The sequence below is a fragment of the Rhinichthys klamathensis genome, unplaced genomic scaffold, assembly GCF_029890125.1.
Source record: "Rhinichthys klamathensis goyatoka isolate OS25496 unplaced genomic scaffold, OSU_Roscu_1.1 h1tg000395l_1, whole genome shotgun sequence".
NCBI lineage: Eukaryota > Metazoa > Chordata > Actinopteri > Cypriniformes > Leuciscidae > Rhinichthys > Rhinichthys klamathensis.
The window spans coordinates 71,495-99,148 of NW_026606897.1; the positions used below are offsets into that span (position 1 = coordinate 71,495).

Consider the following 27,654-nt stretch of genomic DNA (forward strand, 5'->3'; position numbering starts at 1 on the left):
TTAATAGATACTAGTACTTATTCATTAGATACTAGTACTTATTCATTAGATACTAGTACTTATTCATTAGATGTACTTATTTCAATAGTGACTAGTACCTATTTATTGGATACTAGTATTTATTCCAAATGCTACTAGTAAGAATTTTTATTTTACTAGTAAGATTTTTAATTGAACTCTACAGTGGCCGTTCTGACTAGTCATAACATAAGACTAGTAAAAAAGCAGTTGTGACTAGTAAGATAAGAATAGTTACTAGTAACAATTACAAAAGATACTAGTGTCTAATAAATAGGTACTAGTATCTATTGAACAAGTACTAGTAGCTAATTAATAAGTACTAGTATCTAATTAAAAGGTACTAGTATCTAATTAATAAGTACTATCTAACAAATAAGGACTAGTATCTATTGAATAAGTACTAGTATCTATTGAATAAGTAGTATCTAATGAATAAGTAGGTACTAGTATCTAATGAATAAGTACTAGTATCTAATGACTTAGTGCTAGTATTTATTGAATAAATACTAGTAATAGGTACTAGTATCTAAAAAATAAGTACTACCTAATGAATAACTACTAGTATCTAATATATATGTTCTAGTCACAATTGGAATACACTAATCAGAACTGAATAGTTGATATCTAAATGACAGATCCCCATAGAAGTCAATGGAAAAAATAATAATTTGTTACTAGTAACAAAATAATAGTTACTAGTCACTACTGGAATACCGGTAAGTACTAGTATCTAATGAATAAGTACTAGTAACTAATGAATAAGTACTAGTATCTAATGAATAAGTACTAGTATCAAATAATAAGTACTAATGAATAAGTACTAGTTTCTAATTAATAAGCACTAGTATCTAATGAATAAGTAATAGTAACTAATAAATACTAGTATGTAATAAATAAGGACTAGTATCTAATGAATAATTACTAGTATCTAATGAATAAGTACTAGTATCTTTAAAAGGGTACTAGTACCTAAAGAATAAGCACTAGTATCTGAAGAAAAGGCACTAGTACCTAAAAAATAAGCACCAATGAATAAGTACTAGTTCTTAATGGAATAGATACTAGTATCTAAAAAATAAGTACTAGTACCATGCAAATAGAGACTAGTAGGTTAAAATGATTAAATGTTAAAACGGCTTGCCATACTTGAATAACAAAATAAAGTGATCAAGAAACCAGGATTTGCTTTTGAAGGTTTTGCTCAAACTGCTTGAGGATGCTTGAAACACAAAGGTTGAGGATCCAATGCAGTTTATTTGAAAGGGTAATCCACAATAGTAGTCAAAAACAGGCAAAGGTCATAAACACCAGGTAATCAGTCCAAACAATAACAAACACAAGACCGGGAACACGGGAAGAGTAATACACGGAACAGGAAAGAAACCCAAAAACCAAAAGACATGAAACCAGGGCGAATGCTCAGAATTGCAGTGTAACACTTCACAGGTAATGAATGAGTGTACATGTTTAAATAGGCTGAGACTGACAAGGTAATGAGACACAGGTGGATGCAATCAGGGATGATGAGACCGGGCAGTGAGTTATGGGAAATGTAGTTTATGAGGGAATGACAATGGTCTGTTTTGGAGTGCCCTCTGGTGGCTCTCAGGGGCACTCCAGCTGGTGACCATTTCACTCCTATTCTATAAAAACTGTTCTATTTTTTTTGCTGGTGGGATTCTCTCTGAAATTGGTCTGAGGTTCTCCGGCCATGATTAAAGCATATTCGAAGGGATTGCCTGGAGTCTGTTTTATTATTGCTGGGCAGCAGGTTAAAGACTAGAGCTCCTACTTATTCTCAAATGATAGTGTTTAGTGGAGCACTAGAAATATTATTGCCGAGTGATAGTGTTCAAAAAGGTTGAGACATCGGCCGACTCGAACAGGTATCGAAGTACGCTAAGAAGAGTATAAATTCATAGGTGTCTATGACACCTGGGTTTAACTTAAGTCAGGTGCGTAGAGGAAAATCTACCACAGCCTGTGGCCTGTGCGTCTATTCTTGGGCTATGGTTAACCGTCTATTACATTTTCACTGTCAGCCCAGATTTTGCCAGGACTGTGTTTCGAAGGCTATTAGACGTCTTTTAAACGCAAAATTGCTTGTTGGGAAAACCCAGGCTATCATAACCCAGCTTTTTCCAGTGATATTCCACCGACCTTTTCTCTGTTGTAATGTCTCTCGGCCATCTCTCTTTCTATTCATAGATTTCATGTGACGTCACACAGTGGAGCGGCCGCCATTTGTAGGACCGAATTGCAACATGCCGTCTATCTGCTGTGCTGTAAACTGTGATAACAGCAAATCACAAAGATATGTTGAGAAATTAACGTTGACCTGGAAATTTAAATAAAAGTAAAATTAGCAAATTACAGGTTAGCTAGCTAAATTAAAACATGTAGTTTACAATTGGAACACGTATTCTCTATATACAACCTTATTCTAGACCGCTATCTATTTACATTATAACCTTATACGTTTGGCTGAATTATGTTGTTGTTACCTGCTTCAGTATGCTAAACTACAGCTCACTGTTTCTGCCTTAATGCATTGTTTAAATTAATAGATTATTAGCTAACTGCATGATTTATATACATTGCTGAAATGCATAACTCGGACACTCTAAATTGTAATGTAGACACATGCATTTTCTAAAAAAGCTGCCTTGATTGTGAAAAGCGCTATACAAATAAATGAGAATTGAAAATAAAGGTGTCCAAACGTCACTGATAATACAAGAGATATGTGCTTTACCAACATTATTAGCAATTCAGTTCAGCGATGCTTTTATGTTCAGCGATTACTGGTGTAACGTTGCTTGATTAACAGAGTGCCACTTACCCTTCCTGTTATCAAGAAAATTTTCTTCATGGGGGCATTTAATACAACACTAAATCATAAATCAGATATACCTGTACAATAACATTACGATGTCAAGCAATCAATGTAAATAGTCCATTGAATTTAATTTGTTGTTTAATGACATTCAACATCCGACAATTTTACATATGTACTTTGATGGTCCAGTGGCGGAACTTTTGCCAAGCGTGTCAGAGGTTCTGGGTTCTAATCCGCCCTCGTACCCTTTTTTATTAAAAAACCCTTATTAAAATCGATTGTGTTTATCAGTGGTTGTATATCAGTCAGGAACACATTTTGTGTGCATTTTATTTTGTGGTTTCATTAAAGCGCGCGTCCGTGTGAAGACTGTGCGGTGTGCGCGAGTCACGAGAGAACACTGTTTCTGCACCACTGATCCAGAGTCAACAAGCACTTTGATCACTTGATTTAAAAAACAACACATTTCAGCGTGCTAGATCACCTCTTATTTTACTTTTATTTATGTGTATTGGTACATCCGTGCCGCGAGATGTTTCAAAAGTGGTGGGGACATGGAGAGGGATTGTGGACGAGGTAACGTTAGATGTTATGTCAGCAAACGTAAAATTTGGCAAGTTTTTACTAGACTTTAGTGGAGTCAGCAGTTCGTTTAACAGTAAATACGGATCTATACCTAAAGTATCTATTTTATTTAAATACCGTTGCTTTTCATCTGTGCTATTTAAGTGTGCAACATCTTTCCGATCACCAGGGAGAGATTATGCGATTTAACGCAATGGTCCTAAAGATGGCGGCCACAACAAAAAAGTCACGTGACTGAAACCCATGAATAGTCTTTCTTCAAATCTCCCTCTTGCCCTCTCTCTCTCCACCCCCATCATGAGTGTATATGCCCCCTACTGCTGACTGGCTACATTTGTGTTGTGGTGCTCGTTTCGATCCACTTTCAACAGCGTTTTTCAAAAATCTCTTAATGCACCTTTAATACTAAATTTATCCTGGATGTCCTGTGAAACCATGACCATGCTAAAACATAAAAGTGAGATTGAGTTTTATAAATCATATTTATTTATATTTTTCATCAACAATTGCATCAATGGTTCTACAGAAAAGGAATATAGAGATGCTGAAAAAGAAAATCTACAGGTATGTCTGCAGTTACATTAGAGCCAGGGAAACACTTCCTCATATACAGACGTTGCATTTGCCTTAAGCTTTCATTTACTGCAGTCTCGTCTGTTATTATTTGGTTTAATATTTTCTGTATTTTCATCAAAATGAACAGGTAAACATTTGTTGTCAATCTTATCACAGGCAAGAATAACATGTTGTTTGTGAAATTGCACACTTTTGACTGTTTTCTTCATACTGTTGAGCTCAACAGTGAAAAAAGAAATAGATTGCTTGCTGATGCAGAGGTTGCCCTTATACATCTTTCCTCCTGATGAACACACAGCTATGACACTCTTTGATTCAGTAAAACGGAAAAAAGACTGTTTCTTCCTCTTCCAGCTGTTGAGTTTTGTAATGAACTTCTGCCATTTCTTTTTGTTCAGATCAGTTGGGATGTCCTTGCGTAGGTGTCGGCTAAGAAAAGTGTTGTAACCGCTCTGGTTCTTCGCTTCAGTGCAGGGCTGAGACGGGTGCAGGATGTCCAGCTCACTCAGACAGGTGTGGAGCGCGACAGTCAGGATGACCATGAATGACAGCATTTTTAGAATCTGAGGATGTTTGTGTAAGTGCAAAAATGTCATTATTTCAAAATATAGAGACTAAAGAGGGAAGGAAATTTTATGTACTGAAGATATGACAGATGGACACTCCAGATAATCCAAACAAACTTAGATCATTTAACATTTAACTTGTATTGAGAATTAGAAAAAGTACATTACCATATTGTGAGATGTGTGCAGACATCAGACTTTTGTTAAAGGGTGTGATTATAGGCTGGTGGTCTTGCAGATGATAATGATGTTAAAAGGATGTGGCACACCACCTTTCCTGTTAGTCTGTGTCTTTCTTTCTTTAACTCTTCATGTTCAAATCATTTAAAATGGTGTACCTTTACAAGGGTACTTTCTTGATGCCTCATTGAAAAAAGGATTCAATAGCTAGTTAAGTTAGCACATACAGCGAATATACAATAATATGTCTGTGCACAGTATGCAAAACTTTAGACACCCAGTTCATGACGTGACATAAATTAGGCCCTTCATTTCATAATCAAAATCCAGGATCCTCCAAAATCCTACAAACACAGGTCTATCAGCTACTGTACCTGATATTTATCCAAATGAATCGATATTAATCAAGATCGGAATCAAATCGCAAGCTTATTAATTGAAATAATTAAATTTGTGTCAACGGCTAATACACTCACCTAAAGGATTATTAGGAACACCTGTTCAATTTCTCATTAATGCAATTATCTAATCAACCAATCACATGGCAATTGCTTCAATGCATTTAGGGGTGTGGTCCTGGTCAAGACAATCTCCTGAACTCGAAACTGAATGTCAGAATGGGAAAGAAAGGTGATTTAAGCAATTTTGAGCGTGGCATGGTTGTTGGTGCCAGACGGGCCGGTCTGAGTATTTCACAATCTGCTCAGTTACGGGGATTTTCACACACAACCATTTCTAGGGTTTACAAAGAATGGTGTGAAAAGGGGAAAACATTCAGTATGCGGCAGTCCTGTGGGCGAAAATGCCTTGTTGATGCTAGAGGTCAGAGGAGAATGGGCCGACTGATTCAAGCTGATAGAAGAGCAACTTTGACTGAAATAACCACTCGTTACAACCGAGGTATGCAACAAAGCATTTATGAAGCCACAACCTTGAGGCGGATGGGCTACAACAGCAGAAGACCCCACCGGGTACCACTCATCGCCACTACAAATAGGAAAAAGAGGCTACAATTTGCAAGAGCTCACCAAAATTGGACAGTTGAAGACTGGAAAAATGTTTCCTGGTCTGATGAGTCTCGATTTCTGTTGAGACATTCAGATGGTAGAGTCAGAATTTGGCGTAAACAGAATGAGAACATGGATCCATCATGCCTTGTTACCACTGTGCAGGCTGGTGGTGGTGGTGTAATGGTGTGGGGATGTTTTCTTGGCACACTTTAGGCCCCTTAGTGCCAATTGGGCATCGTTTAAATGCCACGGCCTACCTGAGCATTGTTTCTGACCATGTCCATCCCTTTATGGCCACCATGTACCCATCCTCTGATGGCTACTTCCAGCAGGATAATGCACCACGTCACAAAGCTCGAATCATTTCAAATTGGTTTCTTGAACATGACAATGAGTTCACTGTACTAAAATGGCCCCCACAGTCACCAGATCTCAACCCAATAGAGCATCTTTGGGATGTGGTGGAACGGGGGCTTCGTGCCCTGGATGTGCATCCCACAAATCTCCATCAACTGCAAGATGCTATCCTATCAATATGGGCCAACATTTCTAAAGAATGCTTTCAGCACCTTATTGAATCAATGCCACGTAGAATTAAGGCAGTTCTGAAGGCGAAAGGGGGTCAAACACAGTATTAGTATGGTGTTCCTATAATCCTTTAGGTGAGTGTATAGCTGCCAAATATTGCGACAATCACAACACACTTCTTCTTACTCCAAGCTAAATTCAAAAGATGGCAGCCCTGGTACAAGGGCACAGGCCCCTCATCAAAAAAAGTGTGCCCATATTTAGATACTTTTTTAAAATACCGGTTTGGATATAAATGTGTATAAATTGTCTTTACCTGTATAGCGTCGCTGTCCGATGAAAACCGCGTATGTCCATTTTGCCGATTTTGAGATTTTTCGACGGATAGAATGTCCAGGTTCATTTCCGTATACAGTATGCTTCACATGTCTAAATGACCAATGAAAAGTTGTGAAATCATGTCATCTGATTTCCACGTATATCCATTTGGTGTCAAAGCTGTCAATCACGCCGCGTATCTCCCGCCCTGTGGAGGCAATCTCGCAGGTCTAAGCGTCTCTGGAAGCTCAGGATTGTATAGCCGAATAACTCTGTGAGGTAAAGAGAATAAGCAAATGTTTGTTTTTGACAACACTGTTCAAGTTTATTATATATTCGCAATATATTCACAACTGTTATTTACCGGTAAATGGTCTAGAGGAAGTAATTGTCACTGAGATGTTAACGCACGGGTCTGTTAACAATAGCCTACTTTTAAGGTAGGCCTAGTCTAATATTTTTCTGACTAATAAATTACTGACACAGTAAAGGGTAGATTTAAATAAAGAATAACGAATTTTAAATAAAGAAAAACGAAATTTAAATAAAGAAAAAACGAAAATTGAATAAAGAAAAAAACGAAATTTAAATAAAGAAAAACGAAATTTAAATAAAGAAAAACGAAATTAAGTTAAATTAAAAACGAGATTAATTTAGATTGATAACGGGTAAAAAGGCTAATACATGTTGGGTCGGTGTACTTTTTCGTTCATTTCGGAATGAAAGATGAAATGTAAAAAAAAGGGTGCAGTTTTTTTTGTAGGCTACATAGCATAGCCTACTTTGTTATTGTTTTAGTATCATAATGATTAATAAATGCACACACAATTATCCGTGAACATGATTTGAAGCCTTTTAAATTGTGTGCAATTAAATGTTTGTGCAGCAATTTGTACAAAAAGAGTCTGTAGGTCTACTATACTGTTGTAGCCATTAAATGAGCGCATTCAGTTTCATATTTGTTAAAATATTATGTTGTTTTTTCTTCCATTTTTGTTGATTTATGAAAAGTGAACAGCACGAGTAATAGGATGCACAATTTGAGACATGGAGTGTCAGACATGATTTTGACCACTTCATTAAGTTTTATTTTGTAGAAAACCTTTCTTGTGAATTTCGTTTTTGTATAAATTGTATCTTAATTTTAATCAATTTTTCATCAACCAATTGCCTGGAGTGGATTCAATAAATAAGAAGAAAATATATAGCAGACAATATAATCATGGAGGCGCCCGCGCGGTCACTTGCATTGCACGTTAACTGGAGCGCATCTCAACAGTGTATGCCTCACACAGACATGAGAAATACATCAAATGCACAAAGCTTGAAAAGTCTTTAAACGAAATAATTCAAAACGAAAAGAAAAAGGCTACTCTCTGATTATGTATGATTATATGATCATATAGCCTAGCCTATTTTGTGAATTGTTCATTCCCGGTTGGCACACATTTTGCAGCCCTTACAAAAGTGCCGCTCTAGGCAAGCCTAGTTCGCCTATATGGACGCGCCGGTGTAGTGCCGAATTTCGACCCCCGCCAAATTACTACCCCCCTAGTATTGGTAGGTTTAGGATTAGTTGTGGGGGAGGGGTTAGGATTATGGGTGGGGTTAGGATTAGGCAATCAAGTACTGACTTCAACGAGGGGGGTAATAATTTGGCAGGGAGTCGAAATTCGGCACAACACCGGCCCTGGGCTCAGCAATGAGTGTATTGATTCATTGTCCCTTCATAGTTTGCAAGAGACTTTTAATAAACTGAGCGTATTTAATAAACTGAGACGTAGGCTATTTAATAAACTGAGCGTAGCCTATTCATCTGTCAATATGAAACGCGACTTGGCCATTCTAATTAATGATCGGAAGAACGCGTATCGACCACCGTTACTGTAAAATATGCACGTATGTCCATTTAAACTCGATTTTGGTCAAATGTGGATTATAGCCTATCATTACACTGGTAATTATATGGTTACATTTAAAGATGCCGTACCAAGTATGACAACGCTACGTTCAACTGCTTTTGAATTACGGGTTCTGGATCCTTGGGCCTTACGGTAGGTCTGGTTTCAGTTGTCGTTGTTCTTGTCTGGACAATCGCAGCGCTCTGTCTAGCAACGTTCAGACTTTTTCCAAAACCGCTGCGGACAAATCTAACCAAGGAGTCCTGAAAAGTAACCGTTTTGGACATACGTGAGTTTCATCGGGCAGTTCACGTAACAGGGAAAACATGCAGGATGGAATAGCATGGATAATTCAGTCAATGGTGGGGGAAAAGTAAAGTGAAGTAAATTCCTTTGTTTGTACACCACCAGTTGACTAGTCTACAAATAATTCAGATACTTAGAATTAGGGCCATATCTGTTTTCTTTATAAATCAATATTTTCAAATAATATAATTTTATAAGACAGTATGTAGAACTATGTGAACAAAGTATTTAATAGGCTACTTTAGGCTAATAAGAGTAAACAACTACAAGCCAAGTATAATTTGAATACTTTATTTTACTTTTAAGTATGACTCAATCAAAACATTGAGTACATGTATAGGCCAAATATACTTATACCTTTCTGTCAGTATAAGTCAAGCATATTAAAGTGCAATTTTAAGTATATTTCGGAGAAGTACATAAAAAGTAGACTGAAAGTCTATTTTTTGTTTAAAAGAAGTTTACTAACAGCATACTTGAATAAAATTATTTTTCATAAGAAGTAGAGTTTTTTTCTCAAGCTAAACTGGTGTAGCTGGTCCACCAGCACTCCCTCTTCCCAAACCAGCAACCAGCATACAATGATGGTTCCAGAATGCAAAACATACCGTATGCAGGATTTTTCAGAGGAATTGTACTTTCAGGTCTCATGGGTGACATTGTGACACTTGAGATTATGGCCACTGTCTTTAGCAGTTTGAAGAACTAAAAGAAGATATAAAACCTCTGATGTTTAGAGAGGGACAATTTATTATGGTCTCTGATATTTGGTAGTCATAAAGATAACTTTTGAGACTTATGAGAATTGTTTGTGTCTGATCAGAAACAGTCAGACAGTCCAGATTCACTTTTGTGTGTTTGAGTAGTTAGTTGGTAATGAGAGTGTGGGTGATTAATTTCGGCCTGCAAAGTATATTATCTTTCTTTACACACTTTCATTTCATCTGAGATGTTATGTTGAGATTTACATTTGAAACAGAAGTGTGTCCTGCAGATTTATTAACAAATTAAAATAAACTGGAGTGATCATGAACAAAAAAGTCTGATATCTGAAATGATATTGCTTGTGTTCTTTTCAAAACCTTCTCAAACTATTTGAAATCTGGTACTGACAGCACCACTCATCAAGCATTTCATATTCACATCAATATCCTTTTTTCCTTTCACTTCTGTCAACAACATCTCTTGAATTGTCATGGTTTTGTGACAGTTAACCATACAACACTATTTTTTGCACAGTTGAATAGATGCATATTAGAGTAGTATTATGTATCCTTAAGGTAGGCTATACAATGCTTTTACTACTATAATGTTTAAATAAGGTAAAGATGTCCTGTAGTGACAAGCTGTTGTACCCCTAAAGGTATTTTTTTCTGATAGCGTAAGCTTCTTTTTAGGGAATGTTTTGCTTGAAAAAATATTTCTTTTAATAAATTGGTTTAAGATTTGTTATATAATGGAATATATTAATTGTTATATGATTATATTCGTTTGCATGCGTATGTTTGTCATGTGCGTATGTTTGGTGTCTCAGAAGGACTTGCATGAACTGATGGGTTTGTGAAATGAAACATAGGCTAATGGCCCATGAAGCATTACGAATTGTTTTGATTGGGTTCAACAAATACTACAACAATGACTTGTCACAGCTGTCTAATACTTGTTTCTTTTTTTTTTTGAGGTTGGGAGTAATTTTGCTCAGTGGAGAACATGTGGTTTGAATACATCTCACACTGTAAAAAATATTTTAGCAATTTAGTTATTTCAACTTTTTTTTGTGTAGAGATAACTAGATTGTCCAGACAACAAGAAATTTTAAGTTTTCTTGTCCTCAACTTATCGAAATAAGTTAGTTAAACTAAAAAAAAAACCCATGCAAAAAGATAACACAAAATTATGAGTTAAGTTTTTTTTTACAGTGCACACACTCTCAGCTATTACCAGCAGACTTGACCAAAAAGTAGTCCATTTTAAATTTAAAATGGACTTGCCCTCCCTGTTAAAAAATCAATATATCTCAAATAATATTTCATTGATAAATTATATTTGATATACTTGATTCTTATATAAACAGTCTAAGTTCTTACTTTCAAAACAAAGAAACATGGTATATAATGTAACATGCATTTAAAATTTGTTGACTGTTTTGATTATATTCTGACCTGTATCATTAATATCTCTCGTACACACAGTAATATCTCAGTATTGGGAATGGGATACTCATAAATTAACTAAATTCTTCATTGAAATTTATGGCCAAAGGTGAGAATGACAGCTCCTCCTCGATTACCTATTAATGCCCTACCAGTTGGTGAAAAATGTGGGAGAGACAAGATGGCAGTTACCTGGTATCATGGGAAAATATCCTTCCATTTTTTTCAAAATGTAAAATAGACATGTTACACGTACTCTTCAGCAGTTTTCATGTGAAATGTGATGAGCATTAAGAATTTTATCGGTATGAATTTTTTATTTAATATGGGCTCTTTGGATGTTTGAGTTCTATTGTCTTTTAGTACAGAAAATGTACTAAAACGAAGATGACATGTTCATCATTACTCTGTGTTGGTCTGCAACCTAAAGGAAGATAATTTTCTGACTTCTGACCCATCACAGCTGTTTCACCACTTCACAACAGAAGTAATAGCACGAGTAAAGACAGTTCTGCGAATTCTGTTCAATAGATCATTTAGGGAGAATTGACAGAGGAAACCTTTGTAGAATTACAACGATCCTGTGGTGGAAAATCTAAAATAAAAAGTCTGAATTTTCTTTCAGTACTCATTCCAGGGGAGTTCCTTTTCAGAGCAAAAACCACAGATAAGCCTCTATTAGGAAATACAAATAGGATTTTATTTGACCTTTCAACTACTACGACAATGTAAATCAAGTTGTATTCTTGTTTTCGCACTCTATCTACTTTTCACTGCCCCCCTTTTACAGTTTAAGACCGCTCATTTTTCTCCACACCCTCTCTAATTTCCCCTTCTAAAACACTCTTAACATTTCTTTTTTCCCCACAAACCAACTCAAACTATGAAAACAACGTAACTTTCAGAATACAAAACTTTTGCCCTACTTTAAATTATATTGTAATGCAGGCTTTTAAACCTGTAATATGTGACTATTCCTTAGTTACAAATATACATTTGATAAACAAAAATCTGAGTTATGGATGTCTTTTGGCATGATCAGAGAGCTTCTATGCTTAATTTATCAATTAAAGAAGAAATAATAATATAAAACATTAACATTAAACCAACTGTAAACATACACAGTCATTTTAAGGCTTATTGTATCAGTAGTGTACAAATAACAATACACACGAAGATAATATGTATATATAATATGTTTATTATTTTTGACTCAACATAAAAAGCAACAATAAGTGGCTTTACAGTGACTTGTTTTGTTGTTAAATTGCTACAGGTCTTCTTGAATTGTAGACCTTAATACCATTCTGCACAGATGAACGGGCATGTCTGGTCAGCAGGGCTCCAGTGGTCTGCTTCTCTCCACAGAGATCTCTGTTGAGGAAACAACAATCAGTTGAGGGTTATGTCTGTAAATATTCTCATCTTTTGAAAACTTGCAGTTGCCATAGGGCAGTTCAGTCAATTTTTAAGACATTTGCAAACATACACAACAGTAATTATTTTCATTGCATATATATTTATATTGATATTGTATTGTTTGAAAATAATAATAATAGTTGTTTAAAGAGGCTGTATTATGCCCTTTTGCAAATTATTATGCCCTTTCATGTATGAATGTTCAAAAACACAATTTTTTTTAAAATTATATATTTTACATTGTTGCAGCACCTCTCTTCGAAGTCTGTCAGTAACACTGTTTAGTTTGTGTCTCCATAAAGCCCCTCTGTCCAAAAACAGCAATGTGCTCTGATTGGACCTTTGTGTTGATTGTTCGACAGCTTTGAGTGCGTTTCGGAAATATGACGCACCTTACCATAACCGCGAGTTTTAACACACACCTAATGGAACTCAACCAGGCCTCGCTCCTTTATTTTGCATATGCCATAGGCAGGAATTTTTTTAAATGAGGGATATCGTGACATGTTCGTTCCCAGAAGAAAACTAATGACTAAAATCAAGGTATTTCAGGATGTTCAGAGAATTCAGGAAGTTAGAGAATAACTCATTTTGGTGTGAGACTGTGCTTTATAACTTTGCAGACATTTTTCATGCTCAAACAGCAAATTTACACACTAAAGAAAGTTGAAAATGTAAAAAAGCATAAATAGGTCCTCTTTAAACCAATTCAAATGTCAAAATACACACTGTATGTAGGGTTCAATGTCATCTTGTGTCCATTTTTCTCTGAGGCTGAAGAGTCTGTTGAATCGCTCCAGTGTGTCCTCAGGCAAATCTTCGACCCGGAGCAGCGAGATGGTCTCTGGTTTAGAGCTTCGATCTAATAGAGCTAAACCCTGAATGACCAAAAACATGGACACGAACATACTTCTTGAGAAATACTTACGTTCTCAGTGGAGCATGTTACTGATGTTAGTCAATGTTTGTGTAAGTGTTGTGGAGTTGACTAAAGTCCTCACCCGGAGCTGATCCAGTCTAGTGCTCATTCCTTCAGGAACGCTCTGCTGCCAAACCTCCTGGAACTCTGACAGGTTGAACTTCACAGCATTTTGCAGGAGCAGCTGAGCTGTGGCCCTACATACTTTGTCCTCATCCAATGCAAACATCACCTGACCATCTAATGAAAATAAAAACAAATAAGGAGTCCTTCCATTCATTAAATGTTAATTAAATAAAAATATACTGACCTTCACTTGTGTAGCATCTTCCATAACAGTTGAGACAGTGTTCTATCATGGCTCTGTTCACAAAACAAAAACATTAAAGTTTTTATTTTATTTTATTTTTTTATAAAGGATGAATCTGATCTGCTTTTCTCTAGTCACACTTTTCTAATCTTTCATATTTACTCACTTTGGCTCAAGCGATCCCAGCTCTTCCAGGCAAACAGTGAGAGGAACTTTGTTGAAAGACCAAGACTCGGAGTCCACCAGCTGGGTCACATGACCCAGGAGCTTCATCTCATAATCAAAATCCAGGATCCTCCAAAATCCTACAAACACAAAGGCTTTATGCATTAATATAGAGATCACTTTAGCATGTACACAAGAAATAAATTGAAACATGTCAATTTAGTTTTTAAAATACAAAATTGAAAATGTAACAATTGGGTTAAGATGACCCCCTACTTAGGGCAAGAAGTTGCCAGAATCTATACAACTTTTACGTACATCTGAAACAATTTCTAATAAATGTAATCTAAGAGTGTTTAAAGTGTTATTAATGTAAAATACAAAATCAAACATAATTCTACAGAAATTGGGTATTTTGAAAATTGAATACAAACGGAATAATGACAAATCAAATTAATCTTTTAAAGAACGATTATCCTCATTATTAATAATCAAGAATAAATTTGTGAATAAATAGAATAAAAAAAACACAACTCAATTACAAATTATAATCATTTGTAATAATAATAATACCAGTAACCCACCCAGCCAAAGTTAATTTCACTTTTCATTTCCAGAATATAAATATTACACTACATAGAGAATATGTACTTAAGGTCTTATCCAAGTATTCTGATCCATTTTCTAAGAGAGAAAGACAAAAAAACTGCCTCAGCTCACCGTCAATTTCACAAGCATGAACATTTTGAAGATGTGTCTCAATTTCTTCTCTACTTGCTTGGATTCTCTCAAGAAGGTCATCTATAGTATACTAACAGATTAAATAAATATGTCAATTTAAATAAATGCACAATAAATGATCTTAATTCTACAAAGTTTTTATAAGTACACACATTGTAAATGGATTAGTAACTAACTCATCTAAACACACCTAAGTTTTGCTTATACCATGGTCTGTCTGAATACTCGATTCTGATTGGCTGGAAGGTGTGCATTAAAACCGTTTATTGCAAAGGTAGTTCAAGTCACTTTAATCACTGTTCTATATTAATGCACTGTTTTCATTGAAGCACACACACGCATAGATATTGGAGACCCCGCAGCACACAGAAATATTCAGAAGCAAAGACACTTTACTTGTCAACGCTGCCCCACGACTTTTATTAAATTATCTTCTCTACTGAATCGCTACATAATATTTCTCAGCAACTACACCGTTGTTTTCATTGTTAGTAGAGAGACACTGCGCACAGGCACAGGTAATTCACACACGCACCTCCGGTCAAATGTAAACAACAGCTTTAACTTTTCAGTGCTGGAAAATGACCATGGTACAGGCTGGATAATGCACGAATAGCTGTGCACGTAACGATTTGAACGCACTCCACTTCACGTGGGGTGGTTCTTTGCCTCTGTGTCGTGCATTAATTTAAATTGTTTAATGCACAGCTAGCCATGGTTTATCCTACATATATCGATAATATATATATTGTGAGTATGGGCTACTAACTCTGACTCCTGGTGTACCTTCTCTCCTGGCGCCTCCTCCTGCATGCCCACCGCTGGACCGTCATATGGATTCTCCATTAGAAGTTTCTTCAGTTTCTTCAACCTTGGTCTCTGCTTTCTCAGCTCCCAATAACTATTTGAAAAACCCCAAATCTGGAAAATAACAACATATCGGTCAATGCACACAATCAGCACTACACTTCCCATAATCACCTACTATAAAGAATAAAATCACATCTTCAGAAACAACTTTTCCAGTCAGACACCTGTGCATGCATGAGTTGAGATGTTGAGCTGTCGGGCAGCTGATCTGGCGTTTTACATCCTGGGACAAACAGGAGCAGGTTTGACGTGTCCGCAATTTTCAAGTCGTATGTCTTTTCTTCAGTGCACAGAACAGCATGCTCGTCTTTATCACCTCTGATTATAAGACTAATGAGAAACATAAACGGACATACATCATTCAGGACAGATAAACATTAACAAACCCTTGTGAAAAGAAGTGCACTTAATTGAATTAAATGTGCATTTGTAGTGTACTACAAGTCTTAAATGTATTTGAAAAGAAAAAAAACTGTACTTGCAGATAATATAAATATTAATGAAATAAAAGGTCATTTAAGTGTACTTACTGTAAAGAGAGTAGCCTACATTTTCATGACTTATGATATGTACACTTACTTATGTGTGTATAATATATATATATATATATATATATATATATATAATATATATATTTTTTTTTTTTTTTTTTTCCTTCATTGTAAATAACATGCAATCAGTTGTGCACTTAAGCATACTTTTAAATTCGTAATACGTACTAAGTATGCTGAAGTTACTTCTTTTCCAGAAGGGAATGCAGCATGCAATACCAATTTATGTTAAAAACGTCATCTGTCTAAAATAATACTGAGATGGTAAGTTGATCTTAAAACGAAGCACTATTCACCTTTTGCCAGCTTCGATGTGTTTGCAAAGTGTATCATCCAGCTCCAGGAGACAGTAATCTCCCGACGACACATTATCTCCAAAAGAGAGACAGTAAGTGACGGGCTGCAGGTCTTCTTCTTTTACTTTAGCTATTTGTAGTGTGGCTTGAACCTCTTCTAATGTCCTCATGTTATCAAAATTGTTTTATCCAGGTCGACTGAACACAACATAAACACTTGTGCTGTTGTCAGTACGCAGCTCAACTTTCCCGCAATATTTAAACCGGAAGAGAAGGTTCCGGTTGATTGACAGTAGCACGAGCCAATGAGCGTTTTCAGGCGGGCGCGTAATAGTGTGTAAACGTCACTAGATGGCGCTAAATAACACGATTTCACTGAAATGTGTTCTTTCATTTTATTTGAGTTGTGATGCTCAAAAAAATGTGCACCGCAATTGAACACTGGATTCTTAGTGTTCAGTCCCCAAGATATGTTTTCTTCACACATCATGTACCATATTTTATTGCTCTTCATTGACACTCTTGTGCTGGGTAAACACTTAACTTTAGAAAAACTAAATTGTTGTGGTGGACATGAAAAAACATCTTTGGACTGATTTGTAGTTTTTGATAGATATAGATCTACCAAAATAGATAGATACATAATAAAATAAATATTTGTATTTGTTTTACATTTTAAATAGTTTATTTTACTTTAATTTTACTTCTTATGCATCTGTTACGATTGTTTTATGACTATTTTAAATATTTTTTTAAATGGAAATTACTCTGAATTGCCATTGTGTATAGAATAAAATGACGTTAGAAAAACAGCAAAAATCAAGGATGAAGGCATGGCAAAAATGTAGTATTTAAAAACTAAATATTTAAATATGTAATATTTAGTTTAATTAAAAAAAGAAGTAGTTTAAACTTATATGTATATAAAAAAAGTTACATTCACATATATTGAGCTTTTTAAAAAACAGGTCTTGTTTTTGTTTTGGGATTTAAAGAGAGTATTCGAGAGTATATGGGAGTATACAAGTGATGGGTCCCAGGCTCCGCCCCTCATGGTGACTCCCCCTATGAGGATGGTGACTCACTCGCCCTGCTGCAACATGGACAGTAACGTGCTTTCACTGGAGAATAGTAAACAATCCACAATGGAATGAAGAAAATTAATCGGCCGGAGTCTGTCTTCACAAATAATCTGCTGTTAGATGCTTCGGTGGGATTTATTGCAAAGCTTGGCGGTTCATGCATGTAAACGCATGTGATGGCTGAGGGCACTTGATGGCACACAAAAGACACAAGTTATTTCGACTAGGTTTCAGCTGTTATCAACTGAACAGTGATATCGCTGGTGTTCCTCTGCAAACATAATTTCTGATCTGTTTGAAGTCTCTGCATCGGTATTAATAAGGTAAACAATCTTTTCTCCATATCTATATATTGTTTTGACGGTCTTACATTATGGAGTCTGATTTAAATCTTTCGGATGGCGTGTTACATAAACATCTAACATGCCGCTGTGTTGTTATCGCTCATTTCATTCTGGACAGTTCGTCTACCTCAAATATTAAAGCTGTCATAATCATCAAGCCTCTCCCAAATAATATGCTGAGAGGCGTGTTCAGTACACCCAATACAAATTTAAGCACTCTGTGCATGTCAATTCGTTTCACGAGAAGCGTATTTCTCCTCCAAACGTTGATATGTCACATTCACGAGTATGATTTCATATTCAGCGCGGGTGTCAGAGATGGACGGCATTGGGAACAGCACACAGAAGAGGGCTGCTGAGCTGGAGCGCATGGCCGAAGTCCTCGTTACAGGAGAACAGTTACGGTAGGTGTGGCTTGACACCCCAATTACACCGACGCCACGCATCAAAAACTAGAACGATCCCGATGAATGAAACTGCAAGCGACCGACGTCTTTAGTGTGTCGCGTCGCTATCAGGAGATCTCTTCTAATTAGCCACTGTGCCTATTTGAAGTCACCATGAAATAAAAATGAACAATTCTAATTTTTTTTTATGGAATATTGCATGATTTATCGTTACATATTTTTATTTTATTTTTTTATTCACGTGCCCTCTTTCCCACTTGCAGAGACATCTCTTCTCTGATGACGTGTTTAGTGGCGCGAGGGCGGGACAATCTGTCACTCACATGAGCTCACAGCAATAGCAAACAAAAATTGACAAAATGAAGTCCCGCCTCACATTTTTTTTTCTTGTTTTAGAAGTAGTTTTAGTCAGGGTACGTTTACATGACAACGATGTAAAAACGGATGTTTTTCCTTTTCATTTTCCACTTACAGATGACACTATCGTCAAAACGATCCCCGTTCACACGGATCCCCGAAAACTAATTAAAAACTATATTCATTATTCATGCCAGGCCAGTAGTTGGCGATGTCACTTTGTAAAGAAACACTTTACGCCTATTGACTGAACATGGAATGCGCATGCAGTGACCATTTTCACAAATTCGCTTTTGTAGTTTACACAGAGACGATAATGGTATCGTTTTTAAAAGTTTGCGTTTCAGGGCCCAAAAACGCAGTTGTCATGTAAATGAATGGCCAAAATGCATACAATTTTTTTTGTTTTTTATTTGAAAATGGTGTAGTGTAAACGGCCCCTCAGTTATACAGTACATCGCACAATAGGGAAGAAAAGACTATCGCAAATTCCACTTTATGCCAACTCAAAAAATGACTTCAGATTAGTGTGTACACACCATGCATGTGCACACTTTGATCTTTTATTACACATTTTGGATGAATATTTTGTTGGTTTAAACATATAGCACATTAAGACATGCATTTGGCACACCCATTTGTCATTACACAATTTTCCATTTAAAAAAAGGTGATCTTTAAAGTTGGAATTATCACCTTATCTATTTTGTAAATGCATGTTATGGTTCTTTTTTGTTTTTCATTTTACTTTTCTTTTTTTTTGACCACATCATCTCTACTAATTCGATCTTCCAGTGAAACAAACAAAATCCGCCTGATGTATGTCAGACTTTTATATGTCGGACTCCAATCTTTTAATTCAAAAACTATTCAGAGTGTGAAGTTTGTGTGTCCACCCTTTTATCACTGTATCTTATAATTTGTTTGGGTTTGTCCATAGGGGAAAACCTGGGGCCGGTTGCACGGCGAAGACTAGTCTTACAACTTATGGCGGCCATACACTGTGCGATTTTCGTCCGATTTTGAGCCTAATTCTGACTCGCGCGACTCTTTTTCGGGTCGGACCGATTTTCAGCTTTGTCGTGCGTCGTTTTGTCGTGCAGTGTCCGTGCAGTCTACAGAGAGAAACGAGAGGCGATTAACCTCTCCCGAACGACAATCGGATGGTCAGATGAATTTGGCGTGTCAGAAATTTTGGTCGCTTCTCGTGACTATATCGCACAGTTGAAGCAAAGCTACGAACCGATTGCCCTAAACTCAGTGTTTTTTCCCTCACTGCACCTGCGCGAAAACAGAAGTTTAACCATTTCATCTGCAGCAAAAATAAAATTAAAATAAAAACGAAAAAAGGGAGATCTTTAAGTTCTGTAGTTCAAACTAGCTACAAATGACTGTTGCTTACCTCCAGTTCATGCTGCAAAATGGATTAACCATATTTACCCACGTCTTTCAAGCCCTGCAATGTAATGCCTCTTTTATTAATTTGTTAAACAATGTTTTTGAAATAAACCTTTTTTTAATTTTCATTGATGATTAATTATTGCAATGTTCGGACATATTATAGACTGTTAATAGTTAATTATATGCCTATAAATCATTGTAATCGACCTAAATGTTTTAGACAATTTTCAATGAGGAGGAGTAAGCTTCTATGTAATATTTTATTATCCTCACAGCATGTTGGTTATGTGCTGTGAAATTATTGTGTGGCAAATTAATTATAATAGCGGATCAATTTAATAATAAAATTAGGCCTCCCCTAATAATGATAATACAATACTAATAATAATTTAATGCATAAATTGGAAATGCTAAATCATCTTGATATTGATAGCTGATGCTTGTTTTGACAATATCTCTGGATACATGATATCGTCTATAGGCGCAATCCAGGGGTTTATCGCAGATATTTCACACGTATAGTGTGAGCAGTGAAGTCGCAGCTCGATGATCGGACCGTATAGTGTGAGCACATAAATCCTGAACTTTGGCTTTACATCGCATGCGATTTACTTGTTCAGTGTGAGTAGGTACCATGCTGAAATCGCACAGTGTATGGCCGCCTTAACTTAGTCATCACATTTTTTTTCATTAAGACTGTTCATAACTGTTCCAAGTCAGACTCAGTTATATCAACACGTATTGGTCTGATTTGTTACTAGAAAGTGGGACTGACTGCCCCTTGACTCAATGCTTTAGTTGGTCATATTGTACTTAAGACACAGTCTTAACATAAGGGATATGTTCATGCAACTGGCCCCTGATCTATCTGCTGGAGCTAGTTTTGATACACAAATTAATGAAAATCTATTTGTTTGCTGTTGATCACAACCTTGCTGAGTTTTAGTTCATTTTTTTTTCTAATGTGACTGATTGGAGAACACAGCTATGTTTGAGCCTATGTCCTTTCCCAGACACCTGCTCTGTTCGTAGTGAAGTGTGACAGTGACAGTGAACGGTGTTTAGTCAATACATCTGATTAATAATTGCTGAATCACAGTACAGGACACCATAGTTTTTTTCAGTGGTACACTATCTAGCAACCTTAAAACGTATTTATTTACAAGCTCAGCTGTTTCATTAGGTTCTGTACATGATGTCATATGCAACGTCCTGAATGTGGTTTCAGGTGCATATAATAATAATGTTATTGGATCTCTAACAGACTCCCTGGAGGTAAAGACATCATTTGGTGGGCTAGAGAAAGATTTTATTTCCCAAGTTGTGTGGGAATACCAGTACCACAGGACTGGTCCTGTTATTGTAGGTCACAGTGAACCAGTTTTATCTGCCGATTGCTGGTATCACTTCCATTTTTCCATGTACAGCTGACTCAGGTTTGTATAATCAGTAATCAGGCAGTCACAGCAGACCCACATTTCACCCTGTCCAGCTCAGGTGTACCTGATATCAGGTTAGCTCTAGGTTTGCTGTTGGTATTCAGAACAGAGTTTAGTCAAAGTTCTTCTAAGGCATGTCATTTCACTCGCCATCAGGCAGTATGCAAGTACAGCTCCTATCTCTTTGAATGGGCAAACGTCAAATTCTCCAAAGTTGTTCTTCCGATTCAATTTCATATAATTGAAATCTCTTTCTTAAATTGTGTTACTAAATGCTCAAATCATGAAAAAAACTGTATAGGCTTGACTTGCCAATGCGCATGTTCAGTCATAAGCGCGCTTCTCAGAACACTGACTGTTCTGATTCACTAACTGCAGTGATGCAATGACTTTTATTTAGAAGGCGGGACTTATTCCGCCATATTACGCATTGCACTTTCTCTCATTAATAGTAATAGACTTTATGTGGAAGACGAGAAACAAGCACGCAGCCATCTTTAAAATTTTGAACTTCCGTTTTTGCAGTAGCTCTGTATATTTCTATGGTATTTCTACCTATATATTACCTACCTACCTATATATCTATATATTTCTAAGTAATTCGCTGGTGAAGTGGATTTACTTATTGTAGAATTAACGAAAGTTATCAAGAGCATTGTAACGTTTTAAGCATAGATTTTAAAACGAGCAGTGCATTCATAAATCCGTAAGATCTTACCTTCATGCTGTGGATTTACAAACCGGAAGACCGAACACAACGAGCGCAGCGCTGAAAAGGGGCGGGGCTTCATAAGGAAGCACCGTCTTTGCATACCTGAAGTCTTTGGTTTAGTCCAGTTAATGGACAGGTTTTAAATAAACAGCAAGGGGTTCCAGAAATATGGAAGTGCCTCTTCAACAATATTGATAGACAATATAATAGTTTTTTTTTTTTATAAAACAAGAAATATAATTAAAAAAATACTAGACAAAATGGGGGCTAAAGCCAATTCTTGTAGAGTAACATTGTCAGGATTGATACAGGATTATTATTACAGTTTTTTTCAATTCGTTTTTATCTTCAATTTAGTTTTCATTCGTTTTCACTGCCATCTTTTGCTTTAGTTTAGTTTTCAAGTTTCTGTCGATGTACTTTTAAAGTCTTTTTTTATTTTAGTATTTTAGGGCTACCAAATAATAATTTAATTTCATTTAAAATATATTTAATTGTATAATTTAAAGATGTTTAACATCTTTAAATTTCTCAGCATAATCTAGTGTTACTACTATCTAGTAGTATTTTCATATTTAATGCAGATTGGGTGTAAGAATTTCATATATTACATCACGTGTCAAAAACTAAAAATAATTTGTGAGCACTTTTATTTTATTTTAGTTAGCATTGGAGTCATCAATTATTTTTGTTTAGATTCCATTTTTTCCAAGTCATGCTAGTCTGTTTTTATTTCAGTTTTAGTTTTAGTTTTATTTCCATTAATGATGGCAGTAGCACTGCATCCAAAAATAAGAACTGGATGCATAACATGAAATGATCTATAACTGATCATTAATTCGGACTATTAGTGCATAAGTTATATATGACTGCAAACCATAAACATTAATTTGCCTCATTTTAGACGCCAACCACTTGCCATTGGAAAACACTAGTTGTAGCTGACATTTCACTCAGGCTATTATGGTAATGTTCTATCACGTGTCTCAGATTGCTCTGTTGTTCGTGTCAGAAAGTGCCAAAGTGCACTTTAATAGTATGACCTACTGGCTCCACACTGCTGTGGTCATGTGAGTCTTTGTTACAGGGTGTTCAGTTACTTGTCAACCCCATGCCAATGTGTCAACGGCTGTATGACTGCTTGCTGCTGATAATGTAGTTCAGAATACGTAGCTATCAGTGTTAGAACAAGATATGAGGAAAACTTCTACTGGCACATATGGAGTTCATAACCTACTGTAACTTTACTGTAGTTTTTTTTCTTTTGGTTGTAAACAAGCTAAAATGTGTGTCCCAGCACCTCTTAAAAAGATAGATCACCCACAAATAAAAATTCTGTTGTCATTTACAGACCTTCATGTTGTTTCAAACCTGTAGGTCTTCTGCGAAACACAAAAAAAGTGACTTTCATTGTATTGACAATTTTCTTTCTCTTTTCTTTTTTTTTGTTGTTGTTGCAGCATATCCTCTTTTGTATGCCCAGATGTCATAAATTCTGTAATCTAACACAGAGGATTAAGTGAAAGGTGCAATAAAGCTATTGCATAAAATCAAATTACATAATAATAATGACATAATAATGTTTACAATTTAGTCATGATAATAACTGTTAAAGACACCAAAAGCCACATGTGGGCACTTGAATTTCAATGAAACTCTCATAGGTTAGTCTAATTACATTACACTGTGGCGAGGGGGGCGTGGTTTTGCGGAGTCTGTATGGCGGCGGCGATCTTCTTCCCTCCCGGGTTTCGGCACCAGTGTGATAAGGTTCAGTTCAGACAGGAAGGAAGAAGACAGGGGTCGGCTTGAGCTGGGACGTTCACTTTTATTTAGGTCATAAAAATAAACAAACAGGTGCGCACAGAGCGCGTTCACCGTGCACAGGCACAGCCAAAATATAATAACTCAGAATTCGTTGCAATCTCTTTCCACAGCAGCACACGCGAGGTCCCAGCTCGTTTCTCTCCCCCTCTCGCTCTCACACGCCGGCTTATATCCGGTCTCTCCACGCCAATTACTGAAATCAGACACAGGTGTTCATCATCTGCACTTGACCTACTTACGCTCCGCTCTGCTCCGTCCTCTCTCTCCCGCTACAGACTTCGCAAAACCACGCCCCCCTCGCCACATACACATTTGAGTTTAGGTGAACTGGATTATAAATCTCAATGTTATAATTGTCTCATTCTGTGTCAACCATCTGTTCTATAAAACTTTTGTACTTTTAAAGACAAACCGGGAAGTTATTTTAGGTTGAATCTTCATAAATTGACCCAGGAAAGATATAGCTGTGTAAATGTAGGTATGGAGGTCATTTTTTAAAAAGTGTGTCGTGATGTTACAGGTTTTTGTGTTGCAGGTTATTTAATGCTGATTGCTGAATGGAGAATTTACACCGAAACAGGTGGAAAGATGACTCTTGGTCTGATGTATTCCTTGTTTTCCAGACTGCGACTCCATGAGAGTAAGGTGATTAAGGACAGAAGGCATCATCTCCGCACCTATCCAAATTGCTTTGTAGCTAAGGAGATTCTTGATTGGCTAATTGAGCACAAAGAAGCCTCTGACAGAGATACTGCCATCACAATCATGCAGAAACTTTCTGACCAGAGCATCATTCACCATGGTGGGTTTGTCCAACACAGACTTGAATTCATATATTTGTATTCTACAATATTAACGGTAATGTTAACCCAAAATGTAATTCTGTCATTAATTACTAGGGCTTGGATGATACACCTATCTTCCGATTCGATACAATTTTCTTTCTCGTGTCCACTAGTAAGAGATATGACGCCACATAATACTCACCGATACAACACATATTGCCCTCTCAGGGCTCAACACTAAGGATTTGTTCGACCAGGCCAGTGGTTCAAATTTTTACTTGCCCTGCCAATTTTTTTTACTAGCCCCACCACAAAAAAGCTATAAATAAATAAAATAAAAATAAAACAGACCTAGTTATTGTCTTTTTCTATTGTCTTATGTTGTTTTTGACCCATAACCTTATTAAATATGGTTGTGACACAAAAAATGACTAGCCTAACATATTTCAAATATTGTTAAAGACAAGTAAACTGTCAGTAATAAAATAAGAACAAATAATAAAATTACGAGCAATAGCACATATTCAATAGAACAAACAAATACGTAAAACAGTACTTTTCAGGTAGAGAAAATGAATAATCAAATGTAAAATGCTACGCATAGTCTTTACTTTATAAATAAAAAATAGATTAATCCTTATTAAAGTTACAAAAGTTACTCAGTCAAGAGCAGTGAGTGTTTTTTCTTAGTTCTTTGTTGTTTGATTAATATTAAAAACAAAGACAGCAGCAGGTTTATTAGGCTGCTGTCACTTTAAGAGCTGCATGGATCCAATATACTGTTACACATGCATTTTATTTCTCAACCATTTACGTTCACAATATATAGCAGACTATGTTTACTAGGATACCCGCCGAGACTGGCATTTTTTGACGTAATTTTGTGTGAATATGTCCAAGAGCAAGAAGATGTGAAAGACAGCTCAATTTAACATTTGTGCGCTGTCTGAGAAGCGGCTTTCTGGAGTTTTTTTCTGAAGTTTCACACAGAACTTCTCACACTATTGAATTGGGTTCTTCTTCGCATATTTAGTATAGTATATTTAAATATTTAAATTGACTAGGCTTAAAAACACGTGCAAGCAATAAACTTTCGTGATTTTCTTGATCGGGAAAGTGACAGTTGCGTCAACTGTCCCGAGCCTCGTTTCATTGGGCCGTCCTTATTGTCAAGCCAGGCCCTCTGCTGAAATAAAAGAGGTACCTTTCCTCTGCCTATAACCAAGGACTAAAATAAAGCAATTTAAAATGAATTAATATTGATTCTGAAAAAATAAAAATAAAAAATTGCGATAGTTCGTTGAATCGATTTTTTTTTTTCCTCCAGCCCTATTAATTACTCATGTTGTTGTAAACCTGTGTGAAGATTATCCTGGCTAATGTTATAATGAAAGTAAATGGGGGCTGGGGCCATCAAACAAAAAAAGCTCCATAAAAGTATCATAAAAGTGGTCCATAAGAATTGTGCGCCAAACTATAAGTGATCTGAAGCCATTTTCTTCACATCAAATGCTGTCAATGTACCCTTTTTTTTATTCTTTTGGCTTGTGCAGTACATGCAGTACAGCTTAAATTTCAGTCATTATGACAGAAGTCAAATGGACCACTTTTGTTATACTTTTAGGGTGATTGTTTTTGACAGGCCCAGTCCCCATTCACTTTCATTATATTGAAAAGAGCGGCCAAGATATCTTTTAGAACTTCACCTTTTTTCATGGAAGAAAAAAAAAAGTCATACAGGATTGGAACAACATGAGGTTGAGTAAATGATGACAGAATTGATCCCTTCAATATTTGATGTGCAAAAGTACAACAAAACATGATCTCAACTGTTACACTGTCAAGGAAACCAAATTGATCTTTAGACCATGACTTGTCCTTGTAGCAGTGTCTTTGTTAATTTGTTAACTTTTTCAGCTGCACTTAACTTACAACAACCCTGTTTTGAATTTGTTTGTCCTCACAGTTTGTGATGAACACAAGGAGTTCAAAGATATGAAGCTGTTCTACCGTTTCAGGAAGGATGACGGAACCTTTCCACTGGACAGTCAAGCCAAAGTTTTTATGAGAGGTCAACGGATATATGAGAAGTAAGTGCTTTTATACACCCTTACAATTCTGAGAGGTTATTGAATTATTAATAGTTTACTATTTGTTTTGATACCCACTTGTTAAACATTGACATTATCATGTTTTTTCCTCTTCTTCTAATCCATTATTGAGGACCAAGCAAGGTTTCCTCTCTACTGAGTTGTAGCACTAAAACAGGATGTGAAAGTGTTGTTTTTCATGTGTGACACAAGTCTGTACATATTGATTTTGAACCTATGGGGCCCGTCCGGTAAATCAACAGTGCCCATAGTAACACAGATTTCAAGCAGATCGAGCACGCTGTGTTCCAGCCGGATACGTTTAGAAGGAGCTGCTCTACCTGCAAGTTGTTGCTTGTTAATGTAGCTCAGAACAAAACCACGCTATCTATAAATAATAATTTAAATTATTAGTTTTATTCTTGCCCCGAACTTCAATGTTCATGTCTGCAATATTTAAAAAAACAAAAACATTTGAATAATTCTAGGCATGTTGTGTATGTTATGAACTGTTGTGCACGACTCAACAATTAATCAGTTACATCTTTTAATTATAATAATTTAGAAAGTAGCATATGACATGCGGTAGGAGAAATAAGTAATGTAGTATTTCTGTAATTAATAAGCAATTTAGTAATTAGTAACTTATTTAAAGTGCCTCTATTATGCTATTTTAAAGTTTAATATTTTTGTTTTGGAGGTCTCCTACAATAGGGTTACATGCATATAAATGCAAGGTCAAAAGACACTTTAATTTTCTCATAATTAACATTCACTGCAAAAAAAAAATGCTTTTCTTACTTAGTATTTTGTCTTGTTACCAGTCTAAATACAGTATCTAAAAACTCTTAAATCAAGATGTTTTTACTAGATAAGTAAAATGGCATAAGATGTTGTGTTTTTTTTTTTTAATTTTTTTTTAAAACAAGCTAAATTATCTGCCAATGGGGTAAGAA

General features: G+C 36.0%; 2 protein-coding genes across 3 annotated transcripts in view; one reads left to right on the forward strand and one right to left on the reverse strand.

Annotated features, from left to right (window-relative positions):
* Positions 1 to 12,166: 12,166 nt before the first annotated feature.
* dscc1 (DNA replication and sister chromatid cohesion 1) lies at positions 12,167 to 16,531 on the reverse strand. Its single transcript, XM_056234450.1, has 9 exons — positions 16,255 to 16,531; positions 15,572 to 15,737; positions 15,324 to 15,458; positions 14,517 to 14,607; positions 13,798 to 13,936; positions 13,632 to 13,684; positions 13,404 to 13,561; positions 13,132 to 13,280; positions 12,167 to 12,357 (listed from the first exon to the last, which is right to left on the reverse strand). Exons 1-9 carry the CDS (start codon positions 16,422 to 16,424, stop codon positions 12,246 to 12,248), a joined length of 1,173 nt encoding a protein of 390 aa, XP_056090425.1. The 5' UTR covers positions 16,425 to 16,531; the 3' UTR covers positions 12,167 to 12,245.
* Positions 16,532 to 17,585: 1,054 nt separating this feature from the next.
* Positions 17,586 to 27,654, forward strand: part of deptor (DEP domain containing MTOR-interacting protein) — a 48,525-nt gene continuing 38,456 nt past the window's right edge. The window contains exons 1-4 of one of the 2 annotated variants that reach the window (XM_056234449.1): positions 17,586 to 17,659; positions 17,985 to 18,084; positions 24,447 to 24,625; positions 26,575 to 26,698. In XM_056234449.1, the coding sequence (XP_056090424.1) occupies positions 17,999 to 18,084; positions 24,447 to 24,625; positions 26,575 to 26,698 (389 nt within the window). In that variant the 5' untranslated portion in view covers positions 17,586 to 17,659; positions 17,985 to 17,998. Of the gene's footprint in view, positions 17,660 to 17,953; positions 18,085 to 24,446; positions 24,626 to 26,574; positions 26,699 to 27,654 lie in introns of those variants that run through there. The other variant, XM_056234448.1, reaches the window with a different exon arrangement.